Source organism: Sceloporus undulatus, chromosome 7 (assembly GCF_019175285.1).
Source record: "Sceloporus undulatus isolate JIND9_A2432 ecotype Alabama chromosome 7, SceUnd_v1.1, whole genome shotgun sequence".
Classification (NCBI taxonomy): Eukaryota; Metazoa; Chordata; class Lepidosauria; order Squamata; family Phrynosomatidae; genus Sceloporus; species Sceloporus undulatus.
Genome location: NC_056528.1, coordinates 31467754 through 31493716, shown reverse-complemented (window position 1 = coordinate 31493716; position 25963 = coordinate 31467754). Strand labels below are relative to the sequence as shown.

The 25963-nt window shown below is 45.7% G+C and overlaps 2 protein-coding genes across 7 annotated transcripts in view; one reads left to right on the top strand and one right to left on the bottom strand.

The window, feature by feature from the left end:
• Positions 1-3313: 3313 nt before the first annotated feature.
• LOC121937339 (UAP56-interacting factor-like) lies at positions 3314-12401 on the bottom strand. Of its 4 annotated transcripts, none has more exons than XM_042480463.1 (9): positions 12245-12401; positions 10618-10755; positions 8309-8451; positions 7825-7955; positions 6897-6990; positions 6326-6372; positions 6153-6227; positions 5488-5599; positions 3314-5073 (listed from the first exon to the last, which is right to left on the bottom strand). In XM_042480463.1, exons 1-9 carry the CDS (start codon positions 12351-12353, stop codon positions 4978-4980), a joined length of 945 nt encoding a protein of 314 aa, XP_042336397.1. In that variant the 5' UTR covers positions 12354-12401; the 3' UTR covers positions 3314-4977. The 4 variants fall into 4 exon arrangements, with proteins under 4 accessions (XP_042336397.1, XP_042336398.1, XP_042336399.1 ...); XM_042480464.1 differs by having other exon boundaries at positions 6326-6369; XM_042480465.1 differs by having other exon boundaries at positions 6897-6969.
• A 1188-nt stretch (positions 12402-13589) lies between these two features.
• The window catches only part of LRCH2 (leucine rich repeats and calponin homology domain containing 2), a 37463-nt gene continuing 25089 nt past the window's right edge, over positions 13590-25963 (top strand). The window contains exon 1 of one of the 3 annotated variants that reach the window (XM_042478353.1): positions 13590-14112. In XM_042478353.1, the coding sequence (XP_042334287.1) occupies positions 13695-14112 (418 nt within the window). In that variant the 5' untranslated portion in view covers positions 13590-13694. The remainder of the gene's footprint in view (positions 14113-25963) is intronic. The other 2 variants (XM_042478352.1, XM_042478354.1) reach the window with 2 other exon arrangements.

The window sequence follows — 25963 nt, the reverse complement described above, 5'->3', positions numbered from 1 at the left end:
GGATTTGTAAGGTTTTTGGCATTGTTTTCCTTTGCTTCATCCTTTACATCCTTCATTACATTCCCCTATGTTTTACCCTCGACTTATCCATGGGTCATATCCAAATCCATAACTTTGCCCCCCCCCAAAATTTGCCCTTGATTTATATATGAGGTTGACTTATAGTCAAGTATGTAGAGGTAAGTTTATGACCCAATACACTTAATATGACTTTCCATTTAATAACTGGGTTGTTTATCTAATCCTAAAAATTCAGAACTACAAAATATTCTCCAAGCTTTCTGGCACAAAGAACAAAATGGGCATCGCTCAAAAACACCCAGCTCTGCCCATTCAAAAGTCTGGACACCTCAAACAAGGCTTTGAAGGTGAAAAGAGAACCAAGGAAGATCTTCTTTGTAAGGTCTTGATCCCTCGTTTTCTGTATCCTTCTACTTTGAGCGAAAGTGGCAGATGATGCTTCCTTGCAACGAGCTGCCAAGAAAACGTAGCCCTATTTTAAGCGACCCAAATGCAAACGAATTTAAGGACAGGAAATCCTGCAAAAGGCGGATGGTGCTAAAGAGGAGATGTAATATAAGCACCCTGTCATTTTGGATCAGCGTTTGCACAGAAATAGGACAAAATGCCAAGGTGGCGGTTACTGCCGCCCTTGGAAAAAGCACCGGTTTAAAAACAGAAAAGAATTCCAAGCTGCAGTGCAACTTCCTGGAGGTTGAAAGAGGTAAAAAAGAAACTTCCCAGATTTGGCGCTTTCGTCGTCCAAAAGCAGACTCAGCATTGGCGCTCCAGAACGGCTGTTGGCTCAGGACCAAAGATGTCAGAAAACAGCAAATCCAGACATCAGTCAGGGCTGAAAGGCCGATCAGCTTCTCTTCGCCTGACCTCACGGTGCTTCTGGTTGTCTAACTTAGCTTTTTTCGCCCACACACCTGCTATTTGGAGCTACGAAGCAACAACACAACCACCGCAATGTTTCACCTTGAGCGGCCATAACATGCGTCTGAGAAGATGCAACCGGTGCTTGAACTTTTCCCTGCGTGTCGGGTGCAAGAAAATCCCAGGAGTTTAGCATTTCCGTATTTGTGGCAACCATATACGTTGAGTATTGTTGTTGTCGTGTGCCTTCAAGTCGTTTCTGACTTATGGCAACCCTAAAGCGAGCCTCTCCTGGGATTTTCATTTCAAGATGTGTTCAGAGGGCATTTGTCATGGCCACCTCTGAGGCTGAGAGTGGCTTTTGTCCAAGGGTCACCCAGGGGTTTCCATGGCCGAGCGGGAGTCAAACCCGTGTCTCCAGAGTCGTAGTCCAACACTCGAACCACTGCGCCACATCGGCTCTCTCATTTTGAGGATCCATATATGCCATACGTATAATTGTGGGCAATGTCTGAAGCAAAGCTTGGAACCGGTAGCCCATATTTAGGATTACGGATAAAGTTAGACATCTCCTGTCTAACACGATTAAACTGGTTGGATTTAAAGCTGTCAGATTTGCTGTGAAAGCTGTCAGTTAGGAAAGATGGAAGAGATACTGTACTTAAGGACTTGGGGTGTGGCTTTCAAACTGTGAAAAGTTTTGGTCCTTCAGGCAAAGATAGACAGACAGACAGACAGACAGACAGACAGACACGACAGGATGGACAATGGACAGAGACAGAAAGATAGATGGGCAGACAGATATGATGTGGATGGATGGATGGATGGTGGATGTGGGTGGATGAGTGGATGGGACGGCGTATATAGCTGCAGTATGGTAATATGATAGTTACCTTTCTTGTTGATTGACGCGGGTCCATTTGTTTTCTTTACGTTGCCTCCCCGTCCACAGCCTCCCAATATAGATAAGATATAACCTTTCTTGATTGATTGACAGAAGGAATGGTCAATTTGATTTACTTTGAAATACAAGTCCCAGAATCCCTCAGTAGTGGCTATGCTGGCTGGGGGATTCTGGGAGCTTTTGTACAAAAGGAACTTTTCCAAATTCTGATGGCTTAGCAATATATCCAGGCCAGGAATTGGGGAGGGGGCGTATTTGGATGATTGAAACTGTGAAGATTTGTATCCTGCTGTTTTCCAAGAACTGGGATTCGGAGCAGCTTCACAATATTAAAAAAACCAGTACAATTAAAAACATAGAAAAAAGTACAAGACTCTTGTCTGCGGAGGTTATTGCCACACACATGAAAAGCAAGCAATCGGTGGCTTGTAATGCAAGCAAGAACTGCAACCAACAAATGCAGGCTTTCCAATTGACCGGATGTTTGCATTGCAACTGCATGTTTCCATTGTTGCAGGCAAAGAAAAGGACACCTGTTTGTGCTTTCATTCAAATGTTCTCCCTCTCTCTCTCTGTGTTGCTGGTGAATTATTTACACAGAGGTCCTCTTAAGCTTCCCTTCATCTGTGAAAGCAATCCCTTTCCATCTCATGACTGGCTGCAGGGAAGTATTAGGCACAATAGCAACCCTCTACCCCTTTCCAGTCAACCCACCCCCTTCCTGCATACTTTTCTTAATTCAGACCCAAAGGTTTCCCATCCCCAACACATCATCCCTTTGAAAGGTTTCCTCCACTTTCCTCCCAGGGAAGGGACCGAAGTTCTGTTATGAGTATGATCATGAAAGTTTGCCAACACAGAAGCGACTGGAGCTTCAAAAAGTAACTTTTCGGATTGCAATTCCCATAATCTCTCAATCACAATGGCCATCGTGCCGAAGGGCAGATCTTGGGAAAGTTATCCCTTGCCTGCAGTGTCCAGGCTTCTTAAGAGGAGACCCAAAATCATTGGTTTGAAGGTCAAACAAGCAGAAAGCCACAGGGAAGGAAATCATTTTGCAGCTGGGAAAACCCTTTCTGAGAAAGTTTGCTGAAAGAAATGGGTCAAGAGACAGGGACCTGATGCCATCTGGCGGTTGATTTCTAAAGCACATTGTGTGAATGTGTGTACTACACACCCAAACCCAACAACCATACAGAACATATTTACAGGTAGCTGTGTTGGCCATGCAGCAAAACCCCAAATCAGTAAACAGTGATACCTTCCTTGGGCCAACTCAAAAGCCATTGGACGTAATTCTAAGAGTTCATTTTGGTTATGAAAGAAGAAAGTTGGTTGCAGGTCTAAATTAAAAAGTGCACAGCGTTTCTAAACTGCCATCAGGTCACAGTTTAGTACTGTACCTGGGAACTGGAAATACAAATCTCACCAGCCCCAGCACGATTGCCATTGCCATCCTAGGTCCTTGGTCAACCCGAGTCTTGGACTCTATGCTTGTCGCAAAATAAAGAATTACGAAGATTTCTTTGCTTCAGCTTCCAAAAGTGGTTTTATTCAGTGCACTACAACTCTTCACAACCACATCCTCCAAACAACTCTGCAAAAGTGCTTTCCAGGCCAAAAAGGAAAAGTCAAGGTGACAACCAGGGGCTAATAGTAGTGGCAACCAGTAGCTCCCAGGTCAGTAGGGCTGAGGATCCTACTCCAGCGCACAGCATTGCCGTGACATCGAAGCTGCTGCCAGGCAAACAATGTTCCCTCCTTCCTCCCTGCAAAGTGGTGCTTCTTTCTTGCCATCTTCATTGCAAAGGCCAAAGCTGGCTCAAGTCCCTACTTTCGTCCAAAGTGGCAGTAATGTATTCAAGTCTTTTACTCCAAGTCTCAGGTAAAATCAGGTCAAGAGTAATGCAATGGCAAACCTCCTCTGAACAAATCGTGCCAAGAAAGCCCCATGATAGGTTCACCTTAGCGTCGTCATAAGTCGGGAATGACTTGGAGGCACACAACAACAACAACACACTCTAGTAAAATATCAAGTCTCTACCTTCAAGTCCAAAGTCAAGTCCTTGCAAGATAATTTCAAGTCAAGTCTCAAGTCTGAGAGCCAGATGAAAAGGAGGCAGGGTGCATTTCTCAGAGGGGAACAGCAAATGCTAGGCAATGGGGTTGAGGTCTGCTTGGCAGCCAGTCAGAGATGCCTTCGAAAGCTATTGAAAAGCTTTAGAAGGATCCTTCCATTTAAAGCCTGTTGCCTAATGCATCTGTAAGTTTTATAGCTTGTAAATTCTAATGGGATGTTGTTACTATTTTGTTGGTAATACGTGTTATGTTGGGTTTTTATATTGTATCACTTCTTGCTGTACACCGCTGTGATCTAATTTGGAATAGCGGTATATAAATTATTATTATTATTATTATTATTATTATTATTATTATATTTGCTGTTCACCTCCAAGAAACTTGCCCCTTGCTCTGGAGGCGAGTCTTGCTTGCTGCTTGAAATGAATGATGCGACCAAGTCAGTTGCTAAAATTATAGAAGTCACAAGTCGAGTCAGTGCATCATTTATTGCCAAGTTGAGTCCAAGCTGAGTCACTGAAGCAACTTGAATCTGAGTCAAAAGAGTTGAGTCTATATCACTGCAAAGTGGTCTCCTAGGAGAGGGCCTGGGAGACCATCCACACCAATTGTCTTCCCATTAAGATCCTGAGACAAAACAAGGTCGGACCTGAATATGTCATGGATTTGTGCTTCTCGTGCTGTTTCATATGATGAACTAGCAGCTTTCTTTTCATCCCAATGTGCCAGGGACCAGTGCCATATTTGCGCCATATTACTGAATTTGCAAACTTTTCTGGAAATTCACTACAGATTGGTAGTCAATGGCTCCTAAATCAGTGCTGAGCCATGGACCTTTACTCTGAGCAAGAGTCATAAATCAAACCCAACAAGTAAAAATACAAAGCCTTTTGTGTTAGCCACATCAGTCTGCAAGGAGAGAGCGCTGGACAAAGAGTCAGATTCCGGCCAACCTTGTAGCCCTCTGACCATGGACAGAAGTCTTTGAGAGGGGTCTTTCTCATGCAAGATGTGGGTGATCCAGGCCACCATCCAGGGAGGAGAGGAAAACCAGCTGGAACCCAGAGGCTTGTTCCTGTTTGGAGTAGGAGTGGTTTCCCCCGAATGAGGCAGCGTTAGGGCAGAGTGACCATCCGACCCGGGTTGCGTACTGCAGAGAAATAGCGTTTGTTCCTCAGTCCGGAGAACCGTTCGTTTAACGTCAAGCTGGTCTAAGGAGGGAAATCATAAAATAGTGTAAGACTGCAATCGTAAGGCAGGTTTAGCTCAGACTGAATGAACCCAAGAAGGAAAATTCAGAAAGGACCATAAGTCCTAAGGGTGCATCTACACTGTAGAAATAATGCAGTTTGGCACCACTTTAAGTGCTGTAGCTCCATCCTATGGAATCCTGATAAGTTTGGCAAGGTTTGTAGCCTTCTCTGACAAAGAGTGCTGGTGCATCACAAAACTGCAAGTCTACAAAATGACAAAACTACAAATTCTTGTTGCCTCCGCTTGAGCCCCATCCATGTTGGTGGCACCTCTCTGGTGTTCGTTTCCACATTCACTCAAATCCCTTGAGGACTAGCAGCTTGGCAATGCTTCTCTTTGCCCTCCAAGTTCCCTTTTGGACCCTTGTCTACCTGGTTAGCCGTGGCACGGAAGTTGAACCTCAGGGGCACTCCTTTTGGTTGATGACGGGCCATCTTGGCTGGGGCGCTTCTCTCTCTTGGGAAGGGGCGTTTGCCTCCTGGCCTGTAAAATACAAAATTAAACAATGCCTCGTTGTCACGTCACAAGAGAAGAAAAAAGAAGCAAGTTCATCTCTCCTTTGCAGAGTTTGGAAGCATTCCTTTTTGGACCTGATCTCCCAGAATCCCCTTGACAACATGGCCAGTGGCAAATAATTGTGGGAAACTGTAGTCTCCGTCCATTGCTGCATCCTACAGAATTTCAGGATTTGTAATCTGAAGCAGGACTAGAACTCTCTGGCCTTCCCCAGACTGCTAATGCCAAGATCCCACAGTATGGAGCCCTGTTCGTAGTTAAAGTGGAATCATTGTGCTACAAGTCTGTGGTCTGGATGGATCCCTGATCACTTCGACAGAACAAGGGACAGAGGGATATTCCCTGGTTATCCCTGCATTTTAACTATATGTGTTTTATAATCTGTTATAAGTCATGTTGAGCTGCGAAATGGGGAAAAGGCAGCAGGAGAAGGATGATTTCTTATTGAAAGAGACAACCACAGCTATCACTTTCAAATCGTTGGTCAAAATAGAGAACAGATGCTGCTCCGTCCACTTACATGTTCGTCTGACTTGCTTGTGGGTTCGACACAGAGACAGTCAAGACTGCTCCAGAACTGGGCTGTGGCTGCCACCTGCAGTGAGAACACAATTTCAGTTCCATTATTGGAAGCCAATTTATTTCTGTTTCTGGAGAGAAAAGGGATCATCCTGGCTTCCCCTTCCCCTTTACCTTCTTATCCTTGGTGGCTTCCCTTCTGTTCTTGGCTGTGCTTGCTGCTAGAAGGAAAGGCAGAAAGTTTTATCAGAAAAATAAAACTAACTACACGATTCTTTGGTAGCAAATAAACTTCAGCTTCATAGCATGGTTAGACCTCAGGGCTACATATGCACTACAGAAACAATCCAGTTTGACACCACTTTAACTGCCATGGCTCAGTGCTATGGACCAGAGCTCTCTGACAGAAGGCTAAATGTCTCACAAAACAACAGTTTCCAGAATTACACAGCACTGAGCCAAGGCAGTTAAAGTGGGGTCAAACTGGGTTATTTTTGCTGTGTGGATGCAGCCAGTGTCTGAGTTTCTCATCTGTAATATGGGAATAATAATGGCAGCCCACCTTGTAGGATTGCTGTAAGGATTACAGAGATAATGTATGAGAAACACCTACACAACCCTATACAAACATTAAATGTGGTTTGTGGTTTGTTTTACATTTGCCATTTTCCTGTGGCATTGTAGGGTCTGTCAAAACAGTAAAGCAAACTTTCATTGGCATCACAAAAAGGGACAGCAGACTGACCCGTCCTCTAAAGTTGAACCTCGATTGTCGCTGGAAGAAAGGTGGTCTTGGGTTTTTCCAGAAAGGCCGGTTACTGCAGGGAAGGAAAGGGATCCTAAATGAATACCAAGTAAACAAAAAGAAGATATGCATTTCCCCCAGTTTGAAACCCCAAGGATGCATCCACAATGTAGAAATAATGCAGTTTGGCACCACTTTAACTGCCATGTCTCCATCTACAGAATCCTGGGATTTGCAATTTTGTGAGACACCAACACTCTTTGGCAGAGAAGGATAAAGAACTTGTGAAATCCATAGGATGGTCTACAGAACTTAAGCTGGTGGCAAATTGCATTATTTCTACAGTCCAGATGGACCCCAAATCAACAGTTTGCAATGTTTTAGTCTCTAAGAACTAGGAGAAAGCACAAAGTCTTGTCATGCAAATGGACATATCCAGAACTCAAAAAGGTAACTTGGAGGGATGACAGCTTCCAGAATCCGGCAGCCAGCATGGCTAAGGAATTTTAGAAGTAGTTGTTCCAATTCCCAACATCACCCAGCCACAACTATAACTCCCACAATCTCCCAGCTATGATTACAACTCCCACAATCCCCCTGCCAGCATGGTCAGAGAATTCCAGGGGTTGTTGTCCTCAAAAAAGTAATTTTTCAAAGCTTTGGATATACCTGTGCACCTATGCACACGCGCACACAAAGACAGAATCACACACAATTTCCAGCTTTGACTGGACACCTTTGGCACACTCCAAACATATCAGACTACAATTCAGAGAATCCCCATACAGATTAGCCAAGGGTCATGGCATCAAATGGGAGATGCGGATGATGACTGCTGTAGTCCAAGACCTTACAATGTGGGGAGAATGAAAAGCAGAAGCCAAAATGCAAAGACCTGGCAGATGTGTCAAGCTGTCTTAGTCTTTACCTTTGGGCTGGTGGCAATGCCCTTGCATTTCTGAACCGCTGGGTCCTGGCAGGTGGCCTTTGCTGAGTCCCTCCTGTTGCCCCGCCATTGCCGCTGCCACTTGTGTCCATGGTGGTTTCTTCTTGCTTGTCCTAGAAATTAATCACAGCTTGTTCAATGGACTACTGGGCGTGTTGAATAGAGGCCCATGTGGCACTGATGTTGGCCTCATTATGGCCCCAGAAAACAGCATTTTCTGCATGGGAAACAATAGCTTCTCATGTAGAAAACAGTATTTCAGTGCAGAGCAATAATGTTTTCCACATAGAAATTGCACACACACACAAAAAGGCCACATGAAAACTATGCACAGAAGGGGGCTTGGAAAACTGTACTGTTTTCAAAGACTTTCTCTCACCAGGGAGCAAATGGCTAAAATCACTTTTTGGCTTCCTTTGAGAGCAAACTTAGTGAAGAGTGATATCTCTCTTCCCATGGTACCCACCTGCTGCAGCGACAGCGTCCGATTCAAGGGGCTCGTCCCATTTGGACCGAGGGGGGATCCCTGCCCTGGTCTGGTGACTCCATTCCATCCTGGTTTCCTGTAAAATGGCTGCTTCCTAAACCTGCCTGGAAATCTGTTGGGTCCTGGGGGGCAAGAAAAAAGAACTTCCCTTTAGACTGCTTCAGAAAGAGATTTTTTAGATCCTCTGTTGTTGTTGTTGTTGTGCCACCTTCATCACACGCTATACTCCCACATTTGAAAGATGTTTCAGCACATCAGGGTGCATTCAAGGTGGCAAAAGGTATTAATGAGGAAGAAAATACAGTATAGGGGAGGCTGCAGCAGTTTGCTATACACTCCATCCCTTCTCCTCATCTTCCCCCTTCCTCTCCTTTCCCCCAGTAACTTAATTTATTGCAAGGGGCTTTTGCAATCTGAACTCATTTTGCAGCAATGGAAACAAGCCGAGGACGAAGGGAGAAAGTGGAAGGAGGAGAGGGAAACCGGTACATTTTAAAAGCAGCTGCTAAAGTGGGACCACAGAAGATTAACCAGGGCTGTGTATTATGTATATGCAACATCTGTGCACTCTTTATCAACCAGTTAGGCTCTGAAAGCCATCTCTTTACTATCCACATTGGATGACTTATTTTGATTAAATTGCTGTCATACAACGATTTATACAAAGTGTTTTTCTTTGCACGAGGACCAAAAGAAAGCACCCTCGATTCAAAAACATTGTCCCTCTGCAAATCATCTTTCTCCCTTCAGACTGATAAATCGTTTTATTCATTCACATTTATTGGAGAAGGGCATATATGTGCGATTTCTCTGCTGTGATCTATATCCTAATTCTATAACTCCAGTTTATGGATTCCTTATTTTTCCTTTTGAAACAGGACTGCTTGCTTATGTTACAGATCTGAAGTAACCTCAGGCCTGTTTTTCATCTGGAATTTCTCCTTTTTCTATCACGTCTTCCCATTTCCAGTCACTCCCTCATTCATTATTGATTGGCTTTTCATTTAATATTCAACCATTGTGTAGGAAATTTGCATTTTTTTAAAAAAAACCCAGCTGTAAATGCAATGTCCTAAACTCAATTCCTAGCCCTGACTAGGACGGACCCATTGAATTGATGGGATTCATGAACATAAACACCATTTTGGAATGATTTCAATAATTCAAATCTATTTATGACAAGAAACTGGATTTAGGCTAATGCTTGCCTAAATGTGACCTCCCTTCAAATATTTAAACAGGGCTATCATATCCCCTCTTAACCTTCTCTTCTCCAGGCTAAACATACCCAGCTCCCTAAGTTGTTCCTCATAGGGATTCATGGTTTCCAGGCCCTTCACCATTTTGGTTGCCTTTCTTTAGACATGCTCCATCTTGTCCACATCCTTCTTCTAAGGACTGTCCTAAGCATCTAGTGTGAAAGGTCTCCCGGTTTCTCCCATTAAAAAGAAGTCTCAAGTATTTGTAGGATTACAGAAAAAAGGATTGAAACTTTTGGATATCAACCACCTAAAAAGAATCCTAGAGTTGGAAGAGACCCCAAGGGCCACCCAGCGTAGATCCATTTTGCCATGCAGGAACTCACCATGCAAGCACTCTGGGCAGATGGCCATCCAGCCTCTGTTTAAAAACCTCCAAAGAAGGAGACTCCAACATTTTCCTAGGCAGCAGTGTCTTCTACTCTTACAGAATCCTAGTGTTGGAAGAGGTCCCCAAGAACCACCCAACCCCATTCTGCCATGCAGGAAGACCCAACCAAAGCATTCCTTGCGGCCAACGGCCATCAAGCACCTGTTTGAAAACCTCCAAAGGATACTCCACTATGATCAGAGGCAGAGTCCTCCACCATCAGACAGCTTTTCCTAATGTTTAATGCCTCCCTTTTGCACCAGCCTTCTTTGCTGGATTCTTTCAACTCCCAAAACTTTTCTCTGTCCTTCGGTGTTGCACTTCGGTGTATATATTAATGTATAAGTCTAGAAATTTTAATCAAATAATTGACCCAAAAAAACCTGGGTTGACTTATCCATGGGTCGATGTAAGTACTGTACTTACCCTGGTGAAAGGTGAGAGCTTAATATCTTCTTGGAGCACCTAAAAGAAGCATTAAGTCGCTCTACTATCTCATCCATCCATTCCCTTTGCTTCATCCTTTACATCCTTTGTTACATGCTGCTAAGTTTTACCCTCGACTTATCCGAGGGTCATATCAAAATCCATAATTCTGGCTCCAAAACCTGTCCTCAACTTATACATGAGGTCGACTTATAGTCAAGCATATACGGTACCTTGCACGTTCCGTGGCACCCAACTCCGGAATCTAGGTTTCCCATTGCCGTAGGCTGGGTTGCGGTTCTTGAGCGGCTGCCTCCATCTGTTCCCTTTCGGATTCCCTTGTCCTTTCTTGTTCCGCTTTATAATGTCATCTAAAGTGGGTCAGAGTCGTGTTATTTGGACGCTCCACTTTCTGTGCTCAACACAAAGACAGTACCATGAAGGGAGGGTAACTATCTCAGCACCTGCACTGCAGAAACAATCCGGTTTGACACCACTTTAACAGCCTTGACTCAATGGTTTTTGGTATCAGGGGGGTCCTGGAACCAAACCCCTGCAGATACCAAGGACCCACTGTAAATACTACTACTACTACTACTACTACTACTACTACTACTAATTCCATTGTATTTAATGGAACTTGAGCATCCATGGTTTTTGGTATCCAGGAGGGGTCCTGGGACCCAACATAATAATAATAATAGTAATAATAATAATAATACTATGCACAAAAGTAAAAGCTGCAAATGTGAAGGGCCGAGAAGCCAAACCAAGTGACTGCCAGGCCCCAGACATATAAGTACGGTCTCCAAGAGCTGGTGTTTTGTATTCAAAATGTGCCCCAAATGGGAATTTGCTGAAGCAAAGGATGGGGATATTTCTCTCTCTTTTATAGTAATCCCTTGGGATGAGGCGGGTATTTCCAGCCTGCTGACTTCACCCAGGAGTGCGATGTTTGTGTGCGCACAACCAAGGGTTCGCTTGCCAGGGAATGATCCACAGAGCCGGTCAGTGCCATAAATAGAGCGGGCATTGTGTCAAGCCGATGATCCCTGGCAGCAGGGCTCTCTATTTTTGGACCAAACCTCATGGCTCAGGTCTTTGCACAGTCTATGGGGTCTGGGGCAGGGGAAGAGGCCAGAGAGGGGAACTTGGCTAGGGGAGGCTTGGGTTTGAATCCCACCTTGGGATATCAGTTCAGTTTGGGGTCATATAGGGCCAGCCACCAAGACCCACAAACCCTCCAGTCTTCCCTTCTTCATTTGGGCTCCTCTTGGAAGCCTTGACGAGTGGGACCCATTTTAAAACTAAATTTCAGGGTGACCAGGTGTCCTCCTTTTCCAGGACGCATCCTCCATTCCAACCTCCTGCCCAGGAGGTCCTCCAAAACGCCCTCCATTTTGAGCACGGATTTTACATTTCTACTTGTGTCTTTAGAACAAATATAGGCAAGGAAACCTCATGATAGGTTCGCCTTTGAGTGGCCAAAAGTCAGAAAGGATGAAGGCACACAACAACGACAACAGTTTCAGTGGTCACACTCTCTCAGCCTCAAGGGAAGGCAATGGCAAACCTTTTCTGAACAAACCATGCCAAGAAAAACCCATAACAGGGTTGCCATAAGTCAGAAGGCACACAACCACAACCACAACCCACAATGCCAGCTGCCCCAAACTCTTGGAGGAATCCCATCAGGAAAGTGTATTCCAGCAGATGGATGGTGGCAAGTCCCATTATCCCCCCACTTTGGTTTACTTTTATGGGGGGGGGGAAGACTCTGCAGTGCTGAGTCCAGCCATGCTGCCCCTTTGCTAAGGCCTAAAAGGGGGCCAGGGGGCCCTTCCTTTGGGGACCACCTACCCAGGGAGAGGTCGATCTCCTCCTTGGCCAAGAGGGGGCCCGATCCAGCCTCAGGGGCGCTGGCAGGGACCGATCCTGGCTCAGGAGGACCAGCTCCAGGCGCCTCCATCGAAGGAGAGACAGAAAGAGAGAGAGAGAGAGAGAGGGGGGGGGACTACTGGACAGGGCTTGGACCAGAGGGACCTCCACGCCCCACGGACAGCCCCCTGGACACAGCCTCCTCCTCCTTTCCAGCCTTCCCTTCCTCCTTTTCCCTTCTCTTTTTCATCCTTTCATCCTTCTTTTTTCTCCTCCTCCTCTTTTTATCCTTTCATCCCTCCTTTCCCTCCTCCTCCTCTTCTTAATTCTTTTTCCTCCTCCTCTTTCCCATCCTCTTTCATCCCCCTTTTTTCCATCCTTCTCTATTTCACCCTCCTCTTCCTCTTTGATTTTAGCATTGAATTTGTTTTAATTATTATAGCAATTTAATTCTATTTTAATACACTATTTTTGTATGGTGTGTTTTTTTAAACGTTGTAAGCCGCCTTGAGTCCGTCTTGGGAGAAAGGCGGGATATAAATAGCTATAAATATGACCATAATAATAATAATAATAATAATAATAATAATAATAATAATAATAATAATAATAATCCTCTTCCATCCTTCTTTTGCATCATCCTTTTTAATCCTCTCATTTTCCTTTTCCTTCCTCCTCTTCCATTCGCCTCCTCCTCTTCCTTCTTCTTTTCCATCCTCCTCTTATCTTCCTTTTCTTTCTTTCTTTCTCCTCTTTTTCCTGGCTTGACTGTAATAAACATCACCCTTAATGCCCTCGGAAGGCTAAGCAGGGCCAGCCTTGGTTAGGATTTGGATGGGAGACCGATCCTCCCCGACCCTGGATCAATATGAACCACCGTGCTCTCGAAAGGCACCAGATCCCCGGGCCTGGGAAGATCAGTCTCCCATCCAAATGCTAACCAAGGCTGGCCCTGCTTAGCCTTCCGAGGGGATTCTGGGAAATGTAGTTTTGTGAGGACATGTGTGTGAGCCTCGTGTGTCAGACAGGGAGGTGCCACGATGAATTCCCATTCCCCAAGAATTCCCTCGTCGCTAAAAACACTGAGCCAGGGCAGTTAAAGCGGTCTCGAAGCGGGCTTAAACCTTTACAGCGTTTAATGGCTCGCTTCTGAGGCGCCTTTCTAATCGCGTCCTTTGCGCATGCGCGTCTCGGACCAAAAGCGTCGTCTTCTCCCCTCCTCCCGGTTTAACTTTGCCCTTTGCGCACGCGCGCCTCGAAGCCCCACCCACCGCTCTCTCTCGCGCGCGGAGGGGACGCGGACGCCGAGACGCGCGCGCCCCCGCTGCGCATGCGCAGTGTGCGCCTTGTGTGTGTGCCTCCTCCCTCCTCCGCGCCCTGTGTTTATTCTTCTTCTCCTTCTCCTTGAGCGGAGCGTCGTCGTCTGGCAGCGATGATGGCGGCGGGGCAAAGCGGAGGCTCCGCGGCCGGAGGAGGCGCCGAAGCCCCGGGCCCCTCTTCGTCCTCCGCCGCCGTCTCCCCGGTGCCTCCTGCCCCCCCGGGCCCTCCTCTTCCTCCGGCGCCGCCGCCGCCTCCCGCCCTCCCTTCGGACTTCTTCGGCCTGGGCTTGCCGGCCCACCTCACCCTCTCCTACCCGGGCGCCCCCTCGGCCTCCGCCGCCGCCTCGGCTTCCTCGGCCGCCTCGGCTTCGTCGTCGCCTCACGCCGGGCGCAGCCTGGATAAAGTGCTGGAGGAGGCCGGCAGCTCCGGGATCCTCTGCCTCAGCGGAAGGAAGCTCCGCGAGTTCCCCGCAAACAGCCACGGCGCCGCCCCCGCCGCCCCCTGCGACCTCAGCGACACCGTCCGGGCCGGTGAGGAAGAAGGAAGCCAGGCAGGCAGGGGGGGGGGTGGCGGCCTCGCAGGCTGGACTGCAACACCCAGCATCCCCTCGTGGGGACACGGTGGCTGACAGGGTCCCTTCTGAGGGAGGGAACAGGTCTTGCCTCAGTTAACTAGAGAAGGAGAGGCTGGACTACAGCTCCCATCATTCTCTGGTTTGTATATATAGAGAGAAGGGGGCTGGACTACAGGTCCCATCATTCTCTGGTTTGTGTGTGTGTATATATATATATCTATATATCTATGTATGTATATATATATATATATATATAGAGAGAGAGAGAGAGAGAGAGGCTGGACTACACCCCCCATCATCTCCTGGTTGGTGTGTGTGTGTGTGTGTGTGTATATATATATATATATATAGAGAGAGAGAGAGAGAGGCTGGACTGCAGTCCCCATCATCCCCTGGTTGGTATATGTGTATGTGCCAGGGTCCCCTTTTCGGGAAGGGAATAGGTGTTCCCTCAATTAGCTTAAGCGAGGTTGGAGTACAACACCCATCATCCCCTGTTGGTATATCTGTTTCTGTGCGTGCGCTAGAGAGAGAGGCAGGACTGCAGTCCCCATCACCCCCCAGTTAGTATATATATAGAGAGGCTGGACTACTCCCCCATCATCCCTGGGTTGGAATATGTCACAGTGACAGGGTCCCTTTTTCTGGGAGGAAAGAGGTGTTGCTTCAATTAGAGAGAGGCTGGACTACAGCCCCCATTATCCCCTGGCTGGTATATATGTATGATAGAGAGGGAAGCTGGACTACAGCTCCCATCATCTTGTTGGTATAAGTGTGTCTGCCAAGGTCCCTTTTGAGGAGGGAATAAGTCTTGTCTTGATTAGCTAGAGAGAGGGGGTTGGACTACAACTCCCATCATCCCCTGGTTGGTATATATGTGTCTCCCAGGGTCCCTTTTGGGGGAGGGAATAGGTGTTCCCTCAATAAACTAGAGAGAGAGAGACTGGACTACATCTCCTATCATCCCCCTGTTGCTATGTGTGTCTCTGCCAGAGTCCCTTTTTGGGGGAGGAAACAGGGTTTGTTGCCTCCCCTCAGTTAGTGAGAGAGAGACTGGACTGCAACACCCATCATCCCCGACCTCTATATCGATTTCTGTGATGGGGTTCTTTTGGGGGAAAGGAAGCACAAAGCTCTTCCAGCGCAGTTCTGGAGATCTGGCAGATGTTGGCCACAGAGTTGCACCGGAGGACCCAGGGGTTCCTAGAGAGGGGTTCTCTCAGGTTTTTCCATGTTCCCTGGGGTCCTGTGATGATGATGATGGTGATGATGGTGATGATGATGATGATGATAGGCTTTCCCCAAAGGGCAGCCCTGATGGGTTGGACTTCCAATCATCCCCAGCCGGCGTGGATGGTGATGACTCTGGAGCCCAACACACACCTGGAGGGCCTCTGCCTTGTCAGGTGAAGGTCTAGAGCAAGATCTGGTAAGGAAGGGCAAGAGAACTGTCAAAGTCTGCCTTCCCTTCCCTTAACTCAGTGCTTTCTCCGCAACTCCCATCATCCCCAACACATACAAACAGTAGCTGGGGATGATGGAGGGTGTCATCCTGCAAAGAAGGAGGCTTGTGCCATGGTAGGGGCAGAGGGGAGCCATCATGAGAAGGAAAAGGTTGCAGAATTCGGGTGCTGGAAGTGAAAGTCCAGGGGGATTGCCTTGGTTTTATTTGTGGTCTTGTGTAGAGCTTTTCTGGATGTGTGCAAGTTGCAAAGAAGGCTACAGTCAGGGGCTCTTCCAGTGTCTGGAAAGGGAAAGTGGGGTTTCCTTTGGGAAGGGACTGGAGACATGCTTTGCAACAGAGCAAGATGGCATCTAGGGAAACGAAGTGAAGCTGAGAGGGCAAAGACTGTCAGTTTTGCTTATTTTAATGTACTTCACGCATTTAGTTCCTGCATGACAGAATGGGGTTCGACTGGATCAGGGCCCTTGCAGTCTCTTCCAACTCTGTGATTCTATGAATTGCTCCTTGCTTTTCAGGCAAATGGTTCTCAGCATCTACTGTACTCAAAAATGCCCAGTAAGGTCTTGGGTACGCTCAGCAAGGGCTGACTGGCTTGCCATTGGAGGGGGACATGAGAATGGCTTTGTCCTTCTTGGATCCCCCCCTCCCAAATCCCTGAAATGATCAGGCTGCGTAGAAGGGGTCCATGGTACCAGAGAGCTTGTATGCATTACAAGCGGGGCTCGTAACACATGTAGGGCTGGACCGTGAGAAGATGGGGTGAGTCTCCGTGGAGCAAGTGGGTGTAGGCCATAATGGAGAAAAGCGGAGCTTAGCATCCTGCAGGAGGAGGATTAGTTTGCGCTGTTGCCGAGGGTTTGGGAAGAACTTCATTGTTTTGAAGGATGGGGCTGGACCACAGGCTTTCCCATGTGGCGTTATGGCCCCATTGCCATGGAGGGGGATGGAGCCGTGGGGGGGCAGTGAAGGCAGGGTGGGGGGATGAAGGAACATGGGGTTGGGGGGTATGGGCAATGGACATGTGGAGCCTTGGGAGGTAAGGATGGGTATGGGGGGAGTCAGCATTAGGCTCCGAACACAATAGCAGTTAGGTTGCTTGGCCACAATTGCAGGCTAAGAAAGGGAATGACAGGTAGGTGTGACAGCAGGGAATGTGGCACGCTAGTCTCCGCTCAGATGCTTTCCATGAGCTCCTCCTAACACAAAGTATTGGTTTATATTAGGATTCATCAAACACTGTTTTGCTATGTAAGCCTGTCAGTCCAGCGGGGTGTAAGCACAGGTTTTTATGCCCCCCTTTTGATGCCTTTGAAGCGTATCAAGTGCAGAAAAAGTAAGGAAGACACGTGGAGCGGCTTGTTTGTAAATGCAGGGGAATCTGGATCTTGCTGCTGGATAGAGAAACTGGTGTTTAATAATGCATACAGTATAGCGCTTGACTAGGCAGTAGCAAAATCAGGGGGGAAACAATGGGATGTGCCTGGGCTTGGCTTTTATAGGAGTTTAGAGCTCTACGCTTTGGTTACATTAACCCTGGTGTTCATCTGTTTCTCTAAAATGACAGTCCCATTAATGTTGAAATTGAGATGGAGTTTAAGATTAGATGATCGGTTGATCATGTCGAATGCAGGGTTGCGTCGTTTCTGCCCATCTGTGACAATTGTGTGCTCTCAGGAACACACATTGTTGTGGTCTGCCTGTTTAGACCTTTGTTTAAAGCAGAAGATACTGATGGTTGGAGGATGAACTGGTTAATAATATTTTGGGTTGATTGCTGGTGGGCTTCCTTGGCTGAGTGGGGATTTGAACCCTGGTCTCCGGGTGTCTAGTCCAGTACTCAGACCACTACCTCATGCTGGGTTTAAATCAAAGCGTAAATATCTCTTGGGCTACAAAAGCTTGTGAACACAAATAATTGTGAACAACTGGGGAACATTTGGACTTCTATCCTATCAAGATGATCTAAATCTAGTTCATATTTTTAAAACTGAAGCAGAAATGAAGCCAAATAAATGGAGACTATTTTTAAGACAGTCTCCTGCCTTTTTAAAGGCAGATGGGATTCGTAGGCAGCAGAGCAATGCTTCCGACATGGTCAGCAAAGGAGCTCCGGGGGATATTTCATGATACTTGAACAGTCAGCTGAGTGCTGTACCAGCCTGAATTTTGTATACATTAAACCAGTGGATGTCCACTATAAACCAAGATTTGTGTGTCAGGACAAATGAAACGTAATTTTAAAGTATGAAAAAGCACATGCTAGACGCTTATGCCTTGACTTGTGTCAGGTGTCCATGTGCCACCTTAAAATTGCACTAGTTAAACTTATCACATGGCTTAATAAATCGATTTAACTCTAACGGACTTAAATCTTAAATCGGATGGCATCCTGATATTGTCGCAAGGTTGTATGCCGCCTAATTTGCTGCCAGAGTCCATCTCGGGTTCATCCCCACTTTCAAAAGTGCTCTGGTAGCCATTTTCTTAATTCAGAAACCTCCCAGATCCAAAAAGAGCCCCGGAAGTAGGGGTTCACCCTGTATGTAATTGGGTGGCAAAAAGCCTTGCAATAAAATCAGGATGCTTCCTGAATTAAGGTTTAAGATGGGTAGAGGTACATCAATCTGTTAAGCCATGTGATAAACTCCATACATTCTCCTTCTGGTCAAAGTGAGAATAAACCTGGAAATTTAATTTGTATCAAATCCTAGTTTTAAGATCTTGCCTTTTTTCTATTTTGGTAACTATTGGGACCAAACAGACAGGGTGCTTCGGGTCATTTTGGAGGTATGCTGTTTAAATGACACATGCATCTTAAAAGGCCAGACGTTGCGCCAAAGCTGCACTCCAGTCCTTAGAACTGGAGCATGGCTTTGGTGTGGCTTTTGGACTCTTAGGACGCATACATCATTTAAACAGCATACCTCCAAAGTGACTTGACACAGCTTTCTTTTGGCCTGTTTGTTTGGGCCCTATTATTTCCTTGTTTCAGCCTAGTGGGAAGCAATGTTTAATCAAAGACCTCTTGGATAGTTTGTGGTAAATTGGGATGGATGGATGCAAGGAAGGAAGGAAGGAAGGGAAGGAAGGGTGATGCGTATGCTCATGTTAACTGAGATATGCACTTGTGATTTGGGCCCCTGATTCCCTTATTCTTGAGAGTGATAACTGAGGACAGATGACACTGTTGTTGAGTGAGAAAGGTGTGTGTTCTTTTCCTGAGTTTCAGGAGAGTGTTCTGTATTTTTTAAGGCCTTCGTACTGAAAAGGAGCTTGAAGCCTTCATGGAGTAGCACCCAGCAGACTGTGAAAGCTTCAGCTTATTTTGTGGGCAGACTGCCTGCCAAGGAAGTCCAGGTTCTGTCCATTTTGCTTGTTTAACAGAAATAGAATGTGGTTTTTCAAAGGCGGCTGCTTTTTCAGACGAGGTTTATGACACTCGTAATTACAAAGTGAAGGGTCCAAATGGAAGGGCAGCGCCTGCTTTTATGGCTCAGAAGAGCAAAATGGCCTTCTCCCAAGTGGTCAGTGGGCTGTTGGAAGGAAGTAGTGAAGTGTATTTTGATGGTGTAGCTTGTGTGTTTTGGATGTAGGACATGGGAAGTTCCCCCCCCCCCCCGCTTGACTTTTTGTCTGGTGTACTGCCAAGTTTGAGCGCTGTGCCAGGGGAACTACGTTCAGACCTCTTCTTCGGAGCCTTGTATGGCAGTTGTGAGTCTCGAAATGCTCTGTGGCGCTGAAAGGCATTTAACCAGCTCTTGTCAGTGCTGTCAGACACACAGAAAGCTATCTCATTGTTAAATAATCACCTCTTTCAGGGGTTTCATGTAGAAGTTGCATGGTGTGTGTGGTGTGGGGAGAAGGAATAGATCAGGGATGGACAACTTTGCCCAGGGAGATGACCAATTTCTCCCCTCCCAAAAGCAGCACCTGTCCGTGGAACCAAAACCAGGAGTCCTGTGCCATTGCTGATCTGTTTTGCCATTTTTGTTTCGCATAAACACTCTGTTGTTGAGTATTTTTTAGTGATTGTTGAGTGATCCAAGTTAAAAAAAAATGGGGAGGACTGAGGGACTCCAAGAATATTGGAACTAGGCACCTAGGGCTGCATCTGCTCTGCAGAAATAATGCCGTTTGACACCACTTTTATCTGCCATGGCTCAGTGCCATGGAATCCTGGGATTTTTATTTCATTTGTTTCATTTGTATGTATGCTGCCTTTCTCCCAGAAGAGACCGCAGGCCGCCCACACACAAAGGATTTGTAGTTTGTTGTGGCACCAGAACCCTCTGACAGAGAAGGCTCAGCATCTCACAAAACTACAAGTCCCACATTCCATAGCATTGAGCCATGGCAGTTAAAGTGGAATCAAACTGCATTATTTCTGCATTACAGATGCAGCTTAAGTCTTATGGGCTGCCTTAGGGAATAATTGTGCCTTCCTATATTGGGAGAAAGGCAGGATATACGAAAATGATGATGATAATAATAATAATAATTGTCCTTCTTCCATGCAGTTTGAAGAAAACCCCTGCAATCGGCTAAAGGAGCCAGTGCAAAAGGATAATATATAGGCAATGCTGTTGGAAACCACCCAAAAGTCCAGGCGAATTAAAAAGCGTTTCACTTCCCTTGTCCTGCCACAGATCATCCTTCAGACCGCTTCTGTTATTCAGCTTTTAAATACAGGATTTGTGCATTAATCTCTGGCTGCTCTCCTTCCATCCTGTTTTCATTTTGTGTAATCTTTCAGATCTAGTTTAATAAAGCCATCAAAGCATTTAATACTATTTTAGACCATGCTTGATGCCTACAAAAACAATTCTGCAACTGTCTTGGGATTGGTCTTGAGCATCTAAGCAGTCTGATATAAAACCATATTTACCCTCTTTCAGAAAGCAGATAGGGAGGTGGCTATTGAATCTTTGGAGCATATATATATACACATACATACATACATACATACATAGATGGCTTCCTGGATGGATCAGTCCATCTATGGTGTGGTTTTCGATTTTTCCTTTCCACCTTTCTTAGCTTTATCATCTTTTCTTAGACCTCTGTAGCTGATCTGAAGGCAGAGTATTCATACAGTATTGTATGTACATTATTTGGAGCCCAGTAAATTGATTTGGGACTGAAAGCAAATTAACGTTCAGGGCACCTAGATAATCCAGGCACTGTTACTCTTTTCCATGGCTGACTCAGAGCTTGCTTTTCCTGTTTCAAGCCCTTCTCCTTATTTATGATGAAATAGTAGCTGGAGAGGAATTGTCAAGACAAGCAGCTGTTAAGGAGAACTTAATTTTTCTGGAGCCTTTGACTCATAATGGAGCCTTCATGGATCTCCTGGCCAGGTCAATAATGCTGATTCTCTGTTGAGTCTTGAAGCTGGCTCCTTTGACCCCAGGGACCTGTCAGAAGAAAAAGCTCCATCCCCAGTCTCCTTGAGACCCTCATTAGTTATAATGTCCCATCAGCCCTTTATCACTGTCAGAACTCTGTGGATCACACTGTTATTATTCCAGACAGGAGTGAAAAGGATATTTTATTCATAAACACTGTCTGTGACTATGCTTTAATCCTACTGAACTTCCCAACAAAAAACCCAACCCATGTGCAAAGGAGCATAAAATACATTTTGAAGGGATGTCCAGGAATTGCCATTGCAAAATAATTAACGTACAGTTGGCCCTCCACATTTGCAGCTTTAACTTTTGCAGATTTGGTTAGCGCAATACTGCCAAAAAGTGTTGGAGAACCTAGAGGTTCCTAGAGAAAAGACTTCTCTAGGCATTTGTAGGTCCTCCAACGTGATTCTGTGATCAGCGTCTGGCAGATGTTGACCATAGAGTTGCACTGAAGGACCTGGAGATTCCTAGAGAGGTGTTCTCTCTGGTAAAAAGAATAGTGTTGTTTTTTATTTGTGGTGGTTCCACATTCGCAGGGGTCCTTCACCCCTAATGCCCAGTGAATGTGGAGAGACCACCGTATAGTTAGACCAAACATATATAAGCAACTAAATTATTTTCCAGAGAGAAAGAGGAGGCGTTTGTACATGATTCAGTCCTTAAGCGTCAGAGTGACTGTGGTTTAAAGGAGTCCTGTTTGTTTCTTGGTGAGGATAAGAAAACATTAGCCCCTGAATAATGCTAGTTTGGGTGATAGTGGACACTGGGATCATGCTGCAGTATCTTGGATGCGACTCATGCTAGCAAGCCAGCCGGAAACAAATGCTCCCTATTAGTGATAAGGAATTTGTTTTGATCGTGCTTCATTGGATTAGCCCCATCGTGCCACTGGTGATTGTAAAGCTTCAAGATAAACCAGTATGATGTACCAGAGATGCATATCACACAAAAGAGTCTGATCTCACAGACCTCTTCTTTTCCTGAGATTAGTTGCATTACTGGAAGGATGCTTCGTTCCTAGTGCCTCTCCCAGCCCTCCTCCCCAATGAAACTATAATTACATAGAAACATAAGCTCCAATCCTTAGCAACAAGAAAAAGATAAATTCCCTTCTTTGGAAACGAATTAATATCCTCCTCTGACATTGCCGCTGAGCACTGCAAAAGTGACAGATGTCAGCAAAGCAAACTGAGGCCCTAATAGTTGAGTATAAGCTTTTGTAATGGATCTCGCTCTTCAGAGTCCATCAGTTCTGGTCCTGGGTAGATAAGCCAGAAAAATGAAGGCTACAGATGAAGATTTCTGAGGTGAGCACTTCTCATTCTTTAGGAATGGAACAATGGAGGAAGTGATAAAAACCTCGGTGTTTAGATAAGGGATTTTGTAGAAGGCAAATGGTTGAAAACGCCTCACTCCCCACCCCTGAGTATTGTGTGCATGAACCAAAAGCGACAGGAATCACCTGAAACATAATCAGGAAGAAGAAAGACCCAGCCTTAATTTACTGCTTCCTCCAACAGAATGAGAGAACTATGAGCGCTATGCATGTCACACACTGCAATTTAGCAGCTTAAGCTCTTTCGGTGCCATAGAAACTTTGCAGCGAGATTTGAACGCTCCTCAACTAGCAAGCTAAGCTACGCTTGTGTCATGAGTTACTCTTGTTTACAGCTAAACTGCCAGATTCTGGAGACGAGAGATAAACCTCGTGGCGCATGGCTCTTGTCCCCGATTGAGGACTGTCCGTTTCTTCCACTCTCATCTTGAGTAGGTCTTTTGTATTGTCAGAAAGCAAAGGGGTGGACTTTGGCTGCTTGACAGAAATTCTTCAGGATCAGTAGGGAAGAGTGAAAGGAAGGGCCCTAAGGTGGGCAAACAGTGGGGTGCGTGTTGGCATGTTTTCCGGCGGCAGCCTCAAAGACTTGATCTGAAGGGACCGAAGAAGAGCCACACTGACCCTTTTGAAAGGGTATATTTTAAACATTTCCCCTCATCTCATCCTTGGCAGTTTCTTCCATCCCACAGGGACAAGTCTGAGATCATAAACAAGCATTATGCCAAAGGCTTTAGGCTTTGATAAGAATTGTCAGGTCACATTCCTTGACTTCGCTGACACACAACTTGGGTGCCTAGCCATTCTTTCAGATAATATGGAATTGGGCCAGGTGTGGCTACTGGTTTGTGAGCAGAAAAAAAACCCCTCCCAGATGTGTTTTTGCTTTGGTTTAAGAATGTACACAGTGTTCACTTTTAGGCATTAAGAGGAAACAATAACTGGAAGGTGGGCTTGGAATCTCAATGAGCAGTTGTGTCGCCAGCGTATGTCTCTTCCAACCGACCCATGCAGCCTGTGCGTGATTCACAAATGTATCTGAACTGGGGGAAAGGAAGTTTGAAAGACAAGTCTTCCTTCCTTTCTTTTGAGATCCAGTGCTGACCAGTTGGTTGCCAGAGCTGAATATTCTGTAGCACTGACCGAGTCTCATTTGTGAGACTTTAATGAAAGAATGTTGACTCGAGTGTATACAAAGTCAATGGGAATCTGGGTTGGAATAGTGTTGACTTGTGTGTTATTTGGTGGCAACTGAATACTGCCAGATAATTCCAGGAACGCTACTCTGCAAAATGACAGTTTGTCCCCACCTCAAAGTGCTGTCGTGTTTTGAAGCTAGGACCGAAGGCATCTAATCCACTTGTCCTGCAACATGTTCTTTAGACATTTGTAGGTCCTTCAGCATGAGTATATGATCAATTTTTGGCAGATGTTGACCATAGAGTTGCGGTGGAGGACCTGGAGATTACTAGAGAGATGTTCCCTCAGGTGAAAAGAACAAGTGTTTGTTTCATTTGCGTTTTTTCCACATTCTTCAGCCCTAACCCCAGCAAATGTGGAGGGACCCCTGTATATCATTGTGACCACCATTTGGGGAAACTGGAACTGACACCACATCACCTTTTTGCCTGTTTCCGTAGCCTTGCAGAGAGGTTTTTTTCCCAACATTTAGAGACGATGTTGAAGGCTGAGAAATGAATTTCTTGACTTTTTTTAAAATGGGGGATGCTGGGGATGGTTGGTGGGTTCCCAAGGCCTTTGAAATATTTGTATTTAAATGAGGACACATCAGTGGGACTTAACTTCTCAGTGTACTTACATAAGATTTTGAGTTGCAAGCATAGCAAGATATTCTTTCTGTAAACTTCCGGCACATGAATCTAGTTATTATTGCTGCCAGGTTGCTCTTAGGTTACTCCTCACATCTCTTCAGCTCCTACATGTTAAGCTTAAATGGATTTATAAGTCTAATCTTAGTGATTCATGACACAAGGAACATGCAAAGAAATAAGTCTGAATGCTGCAGTTTGGATAAGAAACTGCTGAAGCTAATGGGGCTTGGGATTTGACAGAGCAGCTTTGACATAATTCCTTTTTTTCTTCTGCACATGTGAAGGAAACTGGTGCGCAGCAATTGTGTTGTTTGAGCTGCAGGGCTTTTTTTATTGTAAACCAAGAGGATGCACTAAAAGCATGTGCCAGAAGTATGGACTTTTCCTCCCTTTGTTTTGCTTGGGTGTGCTTTACTGAAAGAAAGAAGAGAGATGTGGGAAGACAGGAGCATTGTTTCCTGTCTGTGCTCATGAATGCATACAGTATTTGGTCCTAGTGCTCACAGCCATGCCAGGCAATGGCAGAGAAGGAGGTCAAGCACACACAAGCTGTGAGGCTGGCCTTAGAAAAAGGAATGTGAATTCTTTATCTGTCTGAACAGTTCTGTTTCCAGGTGACATTAGGATGGCAGAACTCCAGGGATTAAGGAAACGTGGATTACAGCTGCCAAGGATGCCCCGCTGTGGAAGGGATTATGGTTTTGAGGTATCTTATAAAGCTGAGTAATCTTGATTTAAGGAGGAAGGCCAGATTAAGAAATTCAGTGGTTTTCAGGCAAGTGAAAGAAATCTTACATGCACATGTTTGTGTTTGTGTGTGCTTAATGTATCTATTTATTTCTGAGCTGGTACTGTGTGCCTCTTTAAAACCCTAAATTCAGAATGTATTCACCTGCAATACATTTTTGATAAATGTGGGATGTCCAGAACAAAGAGTTTCAGCCTTCATGCCTCCCAAATTCCCAGTGGTTGTTTGGTTCAAACAACACTCCTGATGTCGGCCTGGTTTGCAGAACCTATCCTTGTAGCATTTGCTACAGTGATGGAATAAGCACATTTATCATTTTGTGGAACAGGTGCAAACCTTGGTTGCTGCCTCCAAAACTGAGTAACAGTGGGGGGGCAGGCGCTTTCCTTGGCACCCAGGTCCACCAGCGCAACTCTTGCCAGAAGTTGACCATAGAGTTGTGTTGGAGAACATAGAAGCTCATAGAGAACACTTCTCTGGGCATTTGTAGGTCCTCCAATGTGATTCTGTGATCAACGTCTGGCAGATGTTGACCATAGAGTTGCACTGGAGGACCTGGAGATTCCTACAGAGGTGTTCTCTTAGGTTAAAAGAATAGTATTTTTAGTTTGTTTTTCCCCCCACATTCATGGAGGTCCTTCACCCCTAACTCCCGCAAATGTGGAAAGACCACTGTATAACACACGTGTGCATGCACACACACCCTTCTGCACATGTGTGTCTGTGTACATGTCATATGTGTGCATGCGTGGGCTCCCAGCTGACATCAAATATGCTCCTTAGTGGTGCCAAAAGTATTGTGGCTCCCTGCTGTAGAATATTGAAAGAGTGGGAGGAATTGCATAGTCAGCCCAAAGAACAGAGACTGGATATCTGTAGAAAGAATTATTGGCAGCATCTTCTGTTGCAGCAGGAGGTATTTGGAGATCTTTGGCATGATTTGCACAGGATTTGTCTGGTGTCAGTGGGTTAAGAGGCTGTTTTGTCAAGAGGCTTAATGTTCAGTGCAGAAAGTAAT